Source organism: Apodemus sylvaticus, chromosome 14 (genome assembly GCF_947179515.1).
Source record: "Apodemus sylvaticus chromosome 14, mApoSyl1.1, whole genome shotgun sequence".
In the NCBI taxonomy this organism is placed as follows: Eukaryota; Metazoa; Chordata; class Mammalia; order Rodentia; family Muridae; genus Apodemus; species Apodemus sylvaticus.
Window position 1 is genome coordinate 47026522 of NC_067485.1, and position 17495 is coordinate 47044016.

Below are 17495 nucleotides of genomic sequence, written 5' to 3' on the forward strand. Positions count from 1 at the left end.
GAGCAGTGATCTTATGCAGCCTACCTGCAGTTTTGAGAAGTCTGTTATTTTACAACATATCGCAAATTGTTTCAGCCCATTAGAGCTTTTCAAATCTTGGTTAATAGAAATTTTTGAAATCTCTGCTCCGTGGCCTGGCACTGGTGTGACACAATTGTGGTTTTATAAACCCTGCTCTGCCTTCCTCCTAGGTGGAGTTCTTTTTGGCATGAGCCTGCTCTCCACTGCTGGCATGTGAAGGACTCAAGCCGACCTCTGTTGAGGGGCGTTCTCCTCTTTCTGCTGTGGGTACAATAGTTTCTGACCTGCTGGTCAGAAACAGTCATAGTTAACAAGAGACCAGTACCCCTGGAGAGAAACCTGTTTACAGGGATGATTGATGCTGCCTAGCTGGGGTTGAAAAGCCCAGGGTGATTAATAAGAGACCTGCATTGCTGGGCTGAAATCTTCTGGAAGAATTTTTTTCAGGGTCAGTGCATAGCTGGGGTCTAAAGGGGGCCAATGCTGCATTTCCATCTGGCAGCCAAACTTGGTGATGTGTACAGGTTTAGGTGATGTGAGAGTTGCAGAATTGAAGGGGTCATGCAGAGAACACCATGAAAGGAAAGGGAGAGAGGGAGGGAAGGGGAGAGGGAAGGAGGAAGGGAGAGAAGAAAGGAAGGAGGGAGGGAGGGAGGGAAGGAGGAAAGGAGGAAGGGAGGGAAGGAGGGAGGAAGGGACCATTAGTGGTCATGCAGGTGGTGACCCCAGAATTGATGGAGTCAGGGGGTGAAGCTGAGGCTTAGCACTGTGCCAGGACTGGATTCCCTGCAGAGAGTGCCTGGTGAAGGTACAGTCTCAGTTTTCACCAAGGTCGCGGATTTGAAGGAGCCCAGTAGCATATGGTCTCCTTGCCTGCGAGTCAGTTTTGCAGGAACTCGAAGCCATGGGTTACTGCTCTATTGCAGTCATTCTGGCTTCCCAAGTCTTTACGTCCCTTCTGCCTTCAAAGTGGATCCAGGGCATTGACATTTACAGGTGGATGGGACAAGGATCTTCTACCAAAGAGCAGTGCTCAGAGTGACAGTGCAGGACCTGGTCTTCTTAAGCAGGCATGCCTCAAAATCCCACCCCTTAGTAGGCTGTCCTTAGCCTCTCCAGGAAGGTGACCCTGAGGCTGAGATTGAGCCCAGACCTAATGTTGGGAGCCATACCCTACCCAGCTATGTGCCTCACAACAAGCTAGGGACAGATAGACAGACTTCTAAGACTGAGCCTCTGCGAGTCCACGGCCCAGCGGCTAGGACACCAGTCTGGGTATCTGATGCCCCCCATCCCGTGCACTGCTCACCACTGTCCAGCCTTGTCTCCTTTGTTAGTCAGTCAGTGGTCTTTTCCTTCTCTAGCACTTTCTCAGAAAAGCCGCCCATGACCCTGTGGTGCTCTCCCTGTCTCCTCCCCTTCCCATCTCCCACTCTCACTTCTTTCTCCCTGTCTCCTAACCCCTGTTCTCTAGTTCAGTGTAGGGTTGTGGGTCCCTCATCTGCTCTAACCCAAGGCATAGCTGCTTGGGGAGGCAGAATGCGGGGAGTTTGATGGTGCTTGTCCCTTGCCTCAGAGAAGCATTGCTCAGGATGGGAAAGCACAATCTGAGGCGCAGGACAGCGGGAGCTGGTTCCGGGGTCCGGTCTGCCAGCCTGTGAGAAGACCAGGGCTGACTCCTTTTCAGGTTCTCCAACACCACCCAGGCACTCCTGGGAGCCGCAGAAGAGTTGAGAACAGAGTTGGGGGATCCCCGGGCTTCTTTTTGTCAGGGCTGAGGTAGGGGTGGGGGGAGGTGGAAGGGGGCGGGGATTGGGCTGGAGGTTGGGGGGGGGGGAGGACGGACGTGGGGGCAGGGGAGAAGGGGAGCTCTGGCTGGGCCCCAAGAGGCAGCTGATTCTCCTGGGTTCTAATAGCTTCGGAGTTGCCCAAATTAAACTACTCTGCTGGTTCAGGTGCTTGTTAGTAAATTAGCTCTGTAAGCCCAAACCATCCTGTCTCTAAAGCTCTGCACTTGTTCAGACCCTTCCCATCCACTGCCAATGTTCTAGAGACACCCATGGTAGCCCTGTGTCCCCGTGTGAGCCCCATGGGACCCAGAATGTTCAGGACCCACTATATGGGTCCTCTACATGGGTTCAGTCCCCACCTTGGAGACATGTTTGAGTTCATACTGGGATCCAGGACCCTCTCTCATCGACTGTACCCCACCGCCTTGCTTTCTTAAGCAGACTTAGAGATAGTGTCCTCCCTGCAAACACCTCCCCCAAGACTCAGATCTTTCCGAGGAATACTAATTCCTCGCTCTTTGTGGGATTTTTTTCTTCCTTCCTGGGATCATAATGTTAGAGGTCCCGTTTCACCTGGGTCCTCAGGGTCAGGTGGCTTCTCATTTTTTTAATGGGGAAGGCCAATCATTCCTCCATGGTTAATGAGTTCTGCTTCTCCCTCAGGGTTGTTGCAGGATGGAAATGTGGCCTTGTCTTTGGAGTCATGTTGCTTTTAGAATCCCTGTGGTATCTGTACTGGACTCCTCAGGTCACGTTTTTTAAGGAAGGGCTTTGGGAGGACTCCTGCTAGGGGAGAAGGGAGTTCAGTTGGCAAAAGATAGAAAAGCCCAGGGATTAGCGGATTTAGATGTTGTGAGACTCTTAGACTGTGCTTTAGGAACCAGGATGTGTACTCTACAATACAATCCTATGTTTCTTTCATTAGATACATATTTCCTTGGTTAAAATAGTGTCATGTAGTATATAATTGTAAATTAATAAATAAAAGCAACCTAGTTACTATAAAGTAGGCCACATAGGCTGTGCGTGTCCTCTTTTGTACTTCCTCTGTCACTAGCCCTCAGGTTTCTGCCTTCAGCCCTGGAGGAGCAAGACCTGTGTTGTCAGTTTACCATTGGAATTGGACCTGAATTTTTATAACTTTTCAAATGGGTTTGATTGCTCACTTCTTTCACACTACATAAATGGACCTGCCTCAGGTTAATCATTTCAGACAGTGTTTAAGGAGTCCTGGCTTACACCTGCTCCATTTGGTAAGGTCTGTTGACTGGGCCTTTGCAAAAAATAAATAAATAAATAAATAAAATAAAAATAAAAAATAAAAAAATAAAAAAACCCAGAATCAGGCCTTCTTTGGTTGTATTTGTTGGAAGATCGGAAGCTTCAGTCCCTTCCTGTCCTGACTAGACTGGCAAGAAGTGCTTGCCAGTGCCCTCTTACCCCCTCTGTCTGCCCCTGAGGTGTTCTGTAGGGATGAGGTCTCGATCCCCTGGAAGACAGAGGTCACTCAGGGACCATGTAGCCTTTGGGTACAGTTTGTTTCTTACAAGTTAGTGAATAATAATAATAATACTGAGGCAGAGGGAAAGAGAATCATTTTCTTGTTTTGAAATAAGATCTTGCTGTACAGCTCAGGCTGGACAGAAACTAGCTATGAGCCTGATCTGGCTTTGAACTGTTATTCCTCTTACTTCTACCATTTTCTAGGACAGCCAGAGCCAGCTATAGAGGTTTTACTACTCTTGTTTACAAGTGTTCGCACACATATGCCACACTTTCTATAAGTTTCCTGGTAGCAAAAATAGATTTAAAACTCCCTTGTTACATTTGTCATTTTTCTCACTAATGAAATGTGCTCTTATGTAAAGTCTCATCAGATAGCTCAGGCTAGCCTCAAACTCATAATCCTACGGCCTCATTCTCCTGAGTGCTGGGAAGCTGTCCTCTTTCAGACCTCTATGTCAGGGCATCCTCTGCATCTCCACAGCCAGATCTTGATGCTTCCCTTCTCCTGGTGATCTAAGGACAGATTCCACACTTGTGTCTTCACCTAGAGAGTCACACTATCACAGCTTCCTTCTGGATGTGGATTTAAAAAGTTCTGGGGTAGAGTTTCTTTTGTGCTTGGATTCGGCAATCTGTCTTGGCCCTTCTCACAGATGGGATTCTCTGAGTTGTGGGAATCCACTTAACCACTGGACTTTAACTCTGACAAAAGGGAAGAGTAGAGTTTGGAGATTCACATGCTTTCTCAAAAGTAGGTCACTCGCTCTACCACCGTGCCACAATGGATTGCTTGTTCAAACAACTCCTGGGGATACTGCAGGCAAATCTGCCTGAAATACAGGGATAGTATGTGGAATCTCATAGTGACCTAGAACGTGGTCTTCCCTTGCTCTCTCATATCGAGTGATTAGTGTATCAAATTCTGGGATGGCAGGGCTAGTGCACTTTGTAATGAGTTCGACCAACCATTCTGAGGACTCTTCCTGGGACTTCTGGCCCTGATACTGTCTAAACAGGTGGAAGATGCAGCTTTTGGCTGGCCACTAGGTGGCAACTGTGCTGTGATGTCTCCAGGTCTGAGAAAGGACACAATGTCTATTTATTGCAAAGTGGCCTTAGCCAATTATTCTCCTAAGAAGTCTTCCTCCTTGTGGCTTCTCTTGAGGCCAAGAGGATTCCTGCACTGCTAGTAACTGCTTCAGCTCTTGCTTCAGTGACTTCAAAGGAAGTTGGTGGGATTCCATTCACGAAGTCAACAGGATGATCAAGGTGCGGAAGTGCTGGACGTAGGCATATTCTTGACAGTCTGGTTCAGAATGTATGTATGTTGAGAGGGGGTGTCTTCTTCCACAGGAACTATGCCCCATCACAAAGAATGAACAGGCTCCGTACTTGTTCAGGGTCGGTGTTGTTTATAGATTTGGGTAAGACTTTAGCAGGATAGATTAGAGCAACTATTGATTGAAGCAAAATTCTCTTTGGAGCACAGTAATATCCCTGATGGTGCAGTTTATACACTGGGTCATCCTAAGGAAAGGAGTGGCTGACAGTGAGGCAGTGAGGGCCAGGCTTGGCTAGTGTGAGAGGGATGTAGGTCACTGAGAGCAGGTTGTGGGAAGAGCCTCGTAAGCATGTCCAGATTGGTGGTTGGAAGAAATCTGCCTTAAGGTGGGGCTTCTCTGCTTCTAGAACAGGCCTGGGCCCTGAGTGCTGAGTACAGACTTCGTGAGTGTGTTCTTTAGCTTTTGTGATGTCCCTGGGGTAAAAACTGGGAGACTGGCCTTCAAATGCCATCTCATCACTAGCTCCTCAACAGCAGAGAGGGAAGGACTCTCCTCACTCTACTGAGCGGGTCTGGCAGGCTGTGCTCTTTCCTGATTTGTGTCAGACAGTAGTATTGATGGTGGAGACACTGATGTTGATGGTGGGGAGGAGGCGGGGCCTCTCAGCCTGCCATTCTTTGTTCTTGAATGGTAGAGAATCCCTTCATCCTGGAGGTTACACAGTGGCCTTATGCTTAGAGGTTTCGTCTTCAATTTCTCTTTCTTTGATGGTTTAAAGTTACCAGGCTAAATTTTTTTTTATCTGAAATCAGTGAAACTATTCTGTACTCCTTACTGTGACCAACTTCCTCATCAGTCAGGAAACAGAACTGAAGATCTCTTTAAGAAATCAATGAACCAAGAATCAAAACTATTGTTGCATTCTAATAACTCTTGCCAGCTTGTTGTTTGCATGGGAGTGAATCTTAACCACTGCTCCCTGTGGTGTTCAATCAGCATGGGCCCAGGAGTTTATACATGAGTCTTTGTCTATACTTCCAAATAAACTTCCCTGAACTATCTGCACCAGATGTTTGGTGCATTGCATTGCTGGTAGCATAGAATATTTTTTATGAACCCATTTACTATTAATCCCCAAATCCAAAGCAGCTATGTCTGGTACAAAGACACTCCTAGACATTAAAGATTTCTGTGTAGACAAGAAAAACAGGCATTAGTGCAAATCTTATACGTGGATGGCTATGCACTAGAAGTGAGAAGAGTTGAGGTATCTTAAATAGTTGGGTAGATCGGGCAGTCACTGAATATTCTCTTTTACAGACAGTTTATTGCACTTAGGGATTCTGAATCATGCTGATGAACATGAACAATTGGCTAGGAAGTTCGGCTGAAGCAGCAGATACTCATATGGCAGCCCTGGCCTTGTCTGTCTACCAATCCCAGTGGAACTCCATGACAACAAGAATAACTGTGCCTGTTAATCTTTTGGATCTTGAAAATGTATCCCGCCCATCCCATTTCCCACTGGCATTGGGCTTTCTAGATCTGTTTTAGGGAATAGGACAAGCTCTCCATCCACGCACCCACATTCATATCATCCATGTTCTCTTTTCTTCCTTTCCCCAGTGTGTGTGGTTCCAGGGATTTCTGTCTTGTGCATGATTTACAATTAGAAAGTGATTGAGTTGGAGAGACAATTGGGGAGGGTAAAGGGGTTGGACTGGCAAGGGGATTTGCATTTTCAACCTTGCAAATATTGTAAATATGCTTTGGGGAGACAGGTGGGGTTTTAGCATTATGGTGGTTTGGATATTCTTGGCCCAGAGAGTGGCAGTACTGGGAGATGTGGCTTTGTTGGAGGAAGCTTGTCACAGTCGGGGTGGCTTTTGAGACCCTCCTCCTATCTGCCTGAGGACAGTCTGCTCCTGACTTCCTTTGGGAGATCATATAGAAAACTCACCAACTCCAGCTACCTGAACGCTGCTGTGCTTACAGCCATGATGATAGTGGACTGAAACTCTGAACCTGGAAGCCAGCTCCAATTCATTGGTCATAGTGTCTCTTCACAGCAATGGAAACCTTAACTATGACAAGCATACACTGGTTTCTAGAAATAACTGATTCTCCTCAGTAGGTGGGCTGGAGCCTCTGGGGCATTTGGCTTAAGGAACATTTACTGCAGGGGAGTAAGCTTCCTTGACAGACTCTGTCACTTATCTACGACTGAATATTGATACTGTCTACTGAGAGCAATGGAGCTGTCTGTTAGCAGCTGACTGTGCTGCGGCTGGGTCAGAGAAATGGGATGATTCCACTTGTCTCTCTGTAGGCGCCAGATTTTATGCCTGGACTTGAACTCCCATTTCCCGCAGGGATCTGCTTGTCTCCTCCCCAACAATGGAATCTCAAACACTGCTCTTCAGGCTCAGCTATTATACACGGATTCAATTTCAGTTCTTCATTTTTACACAGCAAACACTGAGCTGACTCAATCTCTTTCCCCAGACCACTATTTAGTATTTTGTGTAATGCTCACTACATAATTTGAGTTAAATATTTGACATAAATATTACTTAGGTTTATGAAGTCATTTCCCAACTTTTATTGCAGTTTTACACTTAAAATATTTTTACAGAAGTATTTTTCCTCCTTTTGCACAGAGTGTGATGAATTTTCTTTCTAACTCTCCTCTGTTAATCAATCTTCTTGTGCTAACAAGCTGCATAGGCTATTAGTAGTTCTTCATGACTTGTCCAGACATATTAGGGTTTAGATGCTATGTGAAATACCTAACTGGACTTCCTTAAGAGTCAGTGGGATTGTTTGGTACAGCAGGATCACTTACTTTGTATTCTATTGATATTGTTGGGTTTCTTCAGCAGCTTGGGGTCACACTGCAGGCAAAGTTAAAGCCTTCGGGAGGCAACTAGTATGCACTCAATACTTCTCCATAGAACTGTTTTTCCTCTTGCTCTTGTCCTGTTCATCTCAGTTTGTGTCTCAATGACTATGATTATATGTCTCTTAACTTTTCTGTGACCATAAGGGGCAAGGTAAATCTAAGTTTTAAGCTTTCATATTGTTCTGCTAATTTCATGTGTAGTAGACAGCCAAGTGGCCTCTGCTCCTTGTACCATGGAAACAGTATGATGCCTAGCACTGTGTAGCACACTGTGACTCAGCTTGGGCATTCTAGACACCATAGCACCACAGGCACTGCATGGAGGCTGGGAGTACTTGCAAGTGCACAGAGAATATCCTGTCCTATTCATGACTGGAAGAACTACAATACCCTGGGGTGAAATGGCCCAGCTCTCCTGATGCATTATCCAAGATGTCTCTTTATTGCTTTAGTCATATAAGGGAAAAGAATACTGTTTGTGGGGCAGCTCCTGGGTAACTGGTGAGGAGCATCTCCAAGATGGTGTGGTAGCCAGATGACAAGAACATAGACAATGACAGTCTGCCCCTCTTTACTTGTCATTTTTAGCTTTGTTTTCAAAGTTTCTAGGTAAAGACAGAATTGAAAGTCTGACAAACACACATTACCATTTCCCACATCCCATAGCTCTAAGCTTTTCAAAGCCACATTCATCCAAAAAATCTTTCTACAGACAACACACATGAAGATCTTTTAAGTACCATTCCTCCTGCCTTTGTCAAAAACATGTTTTCAATAACATTTAATATATCACTAACTCCCTAACAGAAGTCAAAGGATATCCAATATTTTTGTCAAAAAAGTTTTGTTTGACATAGTATGTGAACTTCATAATGTACATACATTATAGGTCAAACTCTCAAAACTGAAGGTCACACAGTATGCACACAGACCACTCTGAATGCAGGCGTCCTTCCCCCAGCTTTCCCTCTTCTACTTTCTATACCAGAAAACCAACAAATAACAGGGCTCTGTGGTTTAATGCGAAACACTGAAGCTATCATTAAGAGAAATGCTGCAAGATGTGTCTATAAAGAGAACCCCGGAGGGTCCTTAAGGCAAGTGGTGGGTGGCCTTCTGTAGGCTGGTCCAGGCAGCACCACCTTCTCCTGCAAGGGTGGCTCCATTGTGGAAAGTAATTAGCTTGCACTTTTCCTCAGGTTTGACTTTTTGGGGGCACTTCTTGCTTTGATGTTCTTCTTTGGACTGGCAGGCTTGGGAGCAGGTGGCCTTCCCTTTGGCTTTGGGGGGTTACTGTGACTGGGGCGGCTGGCTGTTTGCTTCTTGTCCTGAATTGTTCTCTGCTGTTCTCGAAGTCTCTCTTCCCACTGCTGGGAGGCAATTTGTCAATGTTACATGTCACCCTTTTATACTGTTCAACAGATAACAGAACTGACCTGTGAGCTTTCATATTAGTGTAGTTCTTCTGGAATGTCATGGCAATTACTGTAGATTCCCTTTGCTGGACACTTATGTATCCAGTGATTGGAAAGTGCTCTGTGTGCAAGGAAGTCCCAACACTCAGCAATTTCTTTGAAGCTCACAACAGATACTCTGGGTACTGTTTTCACAAGCAGTAAATGAGCATATAGAGCTTATTCTCACAGGACCGTAGAGCCACTTAAAATTCTTGCCAGAATTTAGCATTCTCCAACTGTTTCTAGAGCTCAAGCCCTATCTGTGTGCTCCTAATGGCCAGCCTCAAAACAGTATCTCTACCCAACAAAACTTTCTCAAATAATGTTGCTATTAATAAAAGCAGCAACGTAGTAACGTAGTCTCCCAGCAAAGCCAATGATTTACTACAGTGAAGAAATTACCTCTATCTAAAGCAGAACAAAACCACTCTTCACTGTGTCATTCCAAGCTCTCATATGCATAATCTCATGCACAAGACTGTGCTCTGTAGATGCTATGCCTTTTGTTGCCTATATATACCTCCTATAAGGTTTAACTAATATGTTAGGCACAGTAAAAGATAATATCAAGAATAAAACTATTGCAGCCATGCACTTTAATAAAAGTGATGTCCCTCAAAATGTCTTATTGTATTGTGTTATATTTTTGAAGTATGATCAGATGCAGAAAAACAAAAAAACAAAACATGAGACACAGAGAAGCAGATAGGGAGTTGCTGTAACCCACTAAAGTGTCCAGAGCACTGAGGAATGAGTAACTTGACACATAACTAAGTTTCCTCCTGAACAAAAGTTGTGGTATTCATTCATTCATTTGGTTGTTTATTTATTACTTTGATGTGTATGTATACACACACACACACACACACACACACGTAGAGTATGGAGATCAAAGGTTGAATTTCATTTCTCCGCTGATTTTTTTAATTATATTTTTCGTCTTGAGAACTAGAAATGCAATTCTGCTAGAATATTGTATCTCATAAGAGTAAACACACTTGCCAAGTAGCTCCGCAGTCTCTGATAGCAGTATTTAGCAAAAGTCTAACACAGTGATATTTGGTTCTATTTTGTAGACATGCTCAGTCTTTAGCAGTCTTCTTCCTAAGTGAATTCTTTGTATACTCTCGTGCCTTCCCTAAATATTTTTATTCTTGCAAACTAAAAAACTGAGTAGGAACAATTTCTTTTGAATAACTAAAATATCAATTCTCCTCAATATGTTCAAATTTATTTTGAAGAGCCAAGGAGCTTTAAAAATTCCAAACCAGTTACCATTTTAAGTTGCAGATGATTTTTCATCTGGAGTGAGAAGAATATTTAAACTCTAATATAATCATCAATATGGCAGTGATGGTACCATTGAAATTATACATTTGACCACAAATGAATCCCTTTTGCAACGAGACATGCCTTACATTATTTTAAATGCAATCTAGCATGGTTAGTTGTGGTATGTGTTTTAGAATTATTTGCATACCTACAACTATATGTTAATTCCAACCCCAGTGAATACCAAAAATTTTATACTCTTCACTATATTGACTAACATGTAATTCAATAAAGAAACAAAAAAAGCTCAATTTAACCTGGAAACAACTGCCTTATAATTGCATACAACTGTGTCAACTGTGAAGTTGAATGACAGTTTCTGATAGCAATTCCAGGTAAATTGGGTGTGATTCTCAACTGCAGATTCAAACAGCAGGTGCTCTTGCCATTAATGGCTCCTGTGAGAGCTTAGAGAGAAAGCATTGTGGAAAAAGCCCCAATCTGTAGAATTTTCTTACCTTAATTTCTACTCATTCCCACAATGTTGTTAATTATACTTACTATGGACCTTCTACTGAGTTGATCTCTCCATTTCTCAACTAAACAATTTTCAAGAAGCATCATTCTAAAAAAAAATGTAATTTTTTGGCAATTAAAATTTGATTATAAAGGCAAAATATCCATACAGAAAATCATACTTGTTTTCAAATAATCCTTATCCCTATAACTTGTATATCCACTGTTAAAGATCTATGGATTTTTCTTGTTAGTATATGTTTTTCTGAGCACATTGTATATGTAAACAATACTTTACATAGTTATATTTGTTTTCTGCGATGATTAGAAAAACATAAATAAAATATAAGCAATATGTAGTACAGCTGTGGCTATCTACTTAGCTGTTCTCCACTCTCTACTCACTGTGTTGAATATCCTTGCCCAGAGCAGTGTGCACTGGCTGACTGTTTCCTTTAGGTAGGTTTCGAAAGTAGAATGCTGGGACAAAGGGGGCGTTGTGTGTGTGTATGTGTGTATGAGAGAGAGAGAGAGAGAGAGACAGACAGACAGACAGACAGAGACAGAGAGACAGAGACAGACAAAGAAGAGCTGAGACAGAGAAGAGCAGAGAGAGAGGGACAGAGAGAGACAGAGGGGTGTGTAGTGTAGCGGTTAAAAGAACTGGTTGTTCTTGCAGAGGATCTGAGATCAGTTCCTAGCATCAACACAGAGGCCAACAAACAGCTGTTACCTCCAGTTTCAGAGGACATAATGGCTTCTTCTGGCTTCCATGGCAACTGCATACATAGGATGCACAGACATACAGATGGCAAAACAGCCCCCACACATAAAGTAAAAATAAATAAATAGTTTACCCAGGGGATTTTCAATAGAGTACACATTGTTTTAAAAAAGCCTCATTTTCATCTAATTCACTAACATTAAAATATTAATTAAAAGTAGAATCTCCTGCTCATTTGAGCTTTAGAAATACAAAGGTAAATTTTACTGCTTCTTTACTATTTATACTTATGGAGATTTTTTCTAAGTGGATTCATGCAGACATTTTGCATTGTGTCTTAACGTGTTAAATGCTAATTTTAGAGAACAATATCTCCATTTTCATCACATCCATTGGTATATCCTTTTCTATTTCCTTTTGTGATTGTTGTACACATATATAATATCATCTAGCAGCAATGTGCACTGACATTTTCTCTTGCATGTTTCTGCATTGGTTTTGTACTTATGGGGCACTTTGTCTTCCGAGGGTCAGATGTCTAATCATCTACTTTTGTCCTTTCTGACCACAGTTTTAAAATGGTACCCTATTTAATTCATTTTAAATTTGTTTCATAATGCAGTAAGAAAACAGACTGATTTTCGAATAAATGTATTTGCAGCTAACACATTTATATTCTAATGTTTTGTCACGTGTCCTTCATAATAAAGCATTCTTGTATTTGTTCTCATTGTTTCCAAGAACATTCCCCTTAGCTGGGTCTGCTTTCAGCATTCCTGTGTCTCCAGCTATTTGAAATGGAGACTGAGGTCGAAAGCTCACAGGTTTGGGGTCTGCCTGGGCTACAGGATGAGTTTGAGGTTAGTCTTATGAAACTGTCTTAAAAAATAAAAATAAAAAGTAAGGCTTGAAGAACTTGGCTCGTGGCGTGCTTGAGGCACTAGGTACTATCCTCCACTAGGATGGAGATTTTAAAAAAAGAAAAACATTTCCTTCGGGTTATCTTCCTGACTGTTCTTGAACTACTGGGATCCAAGAAGAGTAGCTTCATGCCAGGTTTGTGCCTCTCATAAGATAGAGCTCTAATTACTTTCAAAATCTTCTTTACATAAGTCCCAGACAAATAGAAAAATATTTGCACTGGATGAGTCTATAACCCACTCAGTTGCCCAGAAAGAATCTAGTGACTAATAACCTAGTATGTCCCTAAATGAACCCTGGTCTGCCACAGCAACATAATACAAGAGTTCAGAGCACTGCCTACTCTTGAGACAGTTGCAAGCAGACTAGCTGGAAAGCTAAGATCGCAGCACACAGGGGAGGGCACAGCAAATGATGAAAGCACAACTAGGCACAGAAATCAGGATATTTTCAAAAGACACATTTCCTTTTCTCTTTAGAGGAATGGAGTCTTGGGCTTTATCAAGAAGCAACATACAAGCATGAATGTCAGTGAATGAAAGAGCAGGCTTGTTACATAAAAAATGCATGAATTTTTATAGATGAAATTACAGCAAGTTATGGGGTCTGACCTCGGATGTAAGCTGCAGAGTTCATGTCTTCATTCTAATGAATGTACTGATACATGGGCGGGGGGGGGGGTTAATAGGAATAACAGCACTCTCAGCTAGAGGTGTGATTATTTAATTATACTTTGCTTTGCAATGATTCAATTTGAAAGTTATATATTCTCAAATCCAGAAACCGATTTAAAGTTTTTATGTAAGTGTGTGTGTGTGTGTGTGTGTGTGTGTTTGTGTGTGCGCACAATGTTCTATGTGACTTAAAATAACTACACTTACTCAAAATAATTTACTTGTGGATATATTTTAAATCAGTTAATGGATTCTGAAATAGATTTTTAAAGATTATTTTAAAATATTTTTCTAACTTCCCTTCATCCTATTAACTGGATTATATTATTTACATTATAAATAAACTGATAATTTGGAAATATAGTGTCTCAGAAGAGACGTTTACTAAAATATTTTTAAATGACAACTGATATTACCTTGTTCTTTAAAACCAAGACTACTGAGTGAGATTCACGCTTCATATGCGATACCTGTGCTCTCCGTAACCTACCTGGAACGCCACTCATAACACATGATCAGGACATCCTGATGGGGCAGGATGTGTGGACACTGGCAGGAGGAATTGGTGATGAGAGGGACTTGCGTTCGAGGGATAGGTGACGACGACTTGAAGATCTCTTTTACATCTACCACAGTTGTGACCTCATTGCAACCACTCCTCTGGACGGCTTTTATTTTGGCATGAATAACTGCAATCAAAAACTCAAGTAAGCATTGTTATGGAAGCCTTTGGGAGAAACTAGAGACATCATTTTGGGGCCAAATCCAGAGATTTGCTTAAAGTGTTATTTCTGTAATTAAGATCATGTCCAAGCAGCCCCAGTACAGGCAGAAAGCCCACAAAGCATCTTTTTGGCAGCATTGTCTGAAAATTAATGAATCACACCACAAAATGAAAAAGAGATTAGAATGCCAATGTTAGCCTGGAATTGGGCTTATAGACCAATCAGACATTTTGTAAACATTTGCATCTCTTTATACTTTCCCTGTGATGAGTTGGTGGATAGGCGTATTACCAGCTTTGGATGCCAAGGTGAAGCTTGTATTCATTCAGTCATCCATGCTATGTTTGAATTACTTTTTACAGAGGAATTCATTAGTCATAACTTCCAGGTCCCTAGGGAATGCTGGTTTTTATCTAACCACCAGAAATCCTCTCATTGTTCAGGCTGGTGAGCTCATTTCTAGATATTTGGAAATTAATATATTCCAACTACAAGGGCTCTGAAAGTTGCTGGTCTCAGTTCATTAATGTCTCATGATAATGCAAGTTCCAGGGAGTGGAGATGAGGCTGTTGTCACAGGTGCATGCTCAGGTCACCCCCTTTGATCAAGTCTTAAGTTCCATTTTCTTTGGATCTTGCTACTACTTAGTACTTCTACTGGAGTTGCAGGTCAGCCCAACCCAGGACTGTTTTGAATTCCACCATAGGAAGCTGCTTGAGGAGGAGCCAAAGGCACACCAAAGGAACAATTCATTATCAACATGGTGCCCCAGAGAGAAGGGTAGCAGTGAAGCTGGTTAGCACCAGTGGAGATCCTGGCAGCCGAAGCACTAATCAGAACAGATTAATACAATATCCACTTAGAACATGTTTCAAGAAAAAGAATTTTTTTCTGTAATTGAATTATTCGCGTTGGTTATTCATGATTCTAAGTTTGACAGCCAAACTACAGGTTACTTCCCAAGAGTTCTGTACCTCTCTTATTTTTATAAATAATCTAAAGTTTTTTCAGTTAAAATATGAAAACCCAGATAGGAGGCTTAACCATCTGTAGCTGTTGGTGAAGAAAAAGACGTGTGGTCAGGACTTCATTCCCCGGGCTGGAGATAAACAAACCCTTGCTGAAAGCCCTGTCCTTCCTTTAGGAAACAACCAGAGACAGAGCAGCAGCCTCGGCCTCGGCAGCTCTGTGCACAGCAGTTTTCACTGAGACCATTCTTATGTGAGTTACTTATCTTGTGCTTGATTTCCTTTATGCAGAAAAGAAGCTTCACAGTTGTTGAGTGGTCCAGAAGCCACGTAATTACCCATCCATCGTGCCCTTCTCCTTGACTACTATATCCAGTCTCCTGTGATGTCAGTGCCTTGCTGCACCAAGTCCCCAGAGTAAATGTTGTTATCAGAAAACTTACCATAGCTGTAGTTTTTGCTCAGGTATGTTGCCAAGGTTGGCTTCACCTTCTTGCACTTGCACCGATCTGAAAGAGACATAAAATACGTGGACAGTGGGGAAGAGACATCACTCTGGCCCCCAAAACAAAGGAAACCTGAGAATGGAACTCACCAGGGCTCAGACGTTTACAGTCCGCATCAAAGGACCTTTCTTGCACCATCATATCTGGTGTGATGTCTATCCACTTTACATCTGAAACACAAACAGGGCCACAGGGATATAGTCAATGACTGGGTCCTGTCATTCAAATGGAGTAAGGAACCATGGGAGGCCACAAGCCAATACAAACATCCAACACAATATCGCCATTGTAAAAATAATGTGATTTGTTACCTATCTTTCTCACTACAACTCAGGCCTAAGAAAAAAGTCTTGGAGCAAGAATCTGCTTATTCAAACAGAATTTGATGCAAATGAACATCCATGACACCAACCTGGATCAGTCTCACAGCTTCCCTCCATGAGCCACCCTGATCCTGCTGCTCCAAGGTAACAGGTCTTCTATCAGAACCACCAGACTGTTTCCACATTGCTACCTCACACTGCAGTGCAGAAACAGTCCACAGCTGCGTATCAACAATGCTAGGCCGAACTTCCAGGCTTAATGAAGTTGAAGCAATTGTCTAATTTGAAACTTTTTTTTTCCTAGTATTCCAAATAAGAGAGGAGTTTAAAGCAAGGTTCATAAATCACACCAAACCCTCTACCACTTGACTCACATCCTAGATGCAGTCTCTTTAAATAGAGGATGATCTGGTTTAGGGGAAGCCTTGATAAAATAATGCAATAATGTTCTCAGGTTTCGTTTCAAGAAACGAATTCATAGTGCTCCTTCCAACAATAACAGTAAAACAGCATCAGAGGAAATAACGGAGGAAGGGACACCGGATCAGAGTAACCAACATGCCACAGTGCTCGGCTCAGTGACCACAACATAGACACAGAGTGTAGTTTATCCAGGGCAACTACATTTACAAACTTTATTCTGGCTAGGGAGTGGGAATTTTTATTGCTCCTCGAGAAAGAACTCTCACTCAGTGTGAAAGGAGAGCATATCAGCCACCACGTGGTAAGACTGCTTCAAGCACCAGAGAAGGTAAAGGATTTTGCCTAGGCTATTGTTTCTGTTTTTTACCTTAAAGAAAAACATTTAAGTGGGTCATCCTCAAGCAGCCTCATCCCAATGTCCTTCAGGGAGCTCTCTTTCACTGCCCTGCGAAATCCCTAAGAGGTAATCTTCCAGGCCCTTCACCTCCCCCAAGGCTCCGTGAACTATGTTGGGGCAAGAGCTGGTGGGCTCTAAGCAGAAACCATCTGCTTCTCACGTGAATGTGTCGGTTCCCTACACAAGAATCTTTTGGCTTCCTTAATACCTCGCGTACTCTTACCTTCCGGAAGGTCAGTGACTATCGCCTCTGGAGAGATGCACACTCCACGGTCATAGACCGGCAGCTCATCACAGGCCAGGCTGTCTGGCCAGCTGTGGTTATACATCTTCATGAGGGGCTCGCAGTCGTCACGTGCGCGCTGGCACACAGACTTGCAGGGCTTGATGGGATCGTGCAGAAACTCCAGGGTACAGATGGGTGCGTACATGGCACAAAGGAAGAAGCGCAGCACGGAGCTGCAGTTCACGTCCACTAGTTCCTCATACTGCTCGATAGCAAGGATGGCGTTCTCCTGAGTGCTGTGGTGCAGGTGGTTGGGCATCCGGGTGATGTTCCAGGGCATGTGCCTGCACATGGGGATGCGCACAGCCTCGCAGGGCGCTCCGCGCACTCCCAGCGCCAGGCGCAGCCACAGGCATAACGCTACCAGGACAGAGAGGATCATGGCACTGTCCTCCTGGGCTGCAGTCCCTGCTGGGAGGACCCTTTTCTTCCAGCCCCGCTGCTCTCCTTATCTCTTTACCTAAGGGCAGTGGCGTGAGCTTTCCTGCTGGAGCTCCAGTCCGCACTGATGGGGAGTTCTGGGGCTTTAGCTGTAGATTGCCCCTGGGCACAGCAGCGCCAGCACTCAGCCTCCAGGGCACCGGCCTGCGCGGGAAGCTCCAGTCTTGGGCCCCGCAGCTCGGAGCGCAGCGGGCCACGGCCATTGTGGAACCCTATTTATCCAGACGCGTCCCCTGACGTGAGCTCAGCAGCCTTGGCAGCAGAGAGAACAGAGCGGGTTCCCACTCCTCTGCTCCACCCCCAGCCCCTCGTGCAGAAGCGATGACGTCATCTCCGCCGCTCCACAGCCAAGGGCTATA

The 17495-nt window shown here is 43.6% G+C and overlaps 1 protein-coding gene across 1 annotated transcript; it reads right to left on the reverse strand.

The window, feature by feature from the left end:
• Positions 1-8456: 8456 nt before the first annotated feature.
• Sfrp4 (secreted frizzled related protein 4) lies at positions 8457-17077 on the reverse strand. Its single transcript, XM_052157075.1, has 6 exons — positions 16633-17077; positions 15356-15436; positions 15204-15269; positions 13557-13755; positions 10793-10856; positions 8457-8872 (listed from the first exon to the last, which is right to left on the reverse strand). Exons 1-6 carry the CDS (start codon positions 17075-17077, stop codon positions 8681-8683), a joined length of 1047 nt encoding a protein of 348 aa, XP_052013035.1. The 3' UTR covers positions 8457-8680.
• Between the last annotated feature and the right edge of the window lie 418 nt (positions 17078-17495).

Coding starts and splice junctions, on each gene's coding strand:
- Sfrp4 (XM_052157075.1), bottom strand. CDS start 17,077: ATGATCCTCTCTGTCCTGGTAGCGTTATGCCTGTGGCTGCGCCTGGCG. Junction 15,437..16,632: donor AGTCACTGACCTTCCGGAAG/GTAAGAGTACGC, acceptor TTTGTGTTTCAG/ATGTAAAGTGGATAGACATC. Junction 10,857..13,556: donor TGTTATGAGTGGCGTTCCAG/GTAGGTTACGGA, acceptor ATTTTTTTTTAG/AATGATGCTTCTTGAAAATT.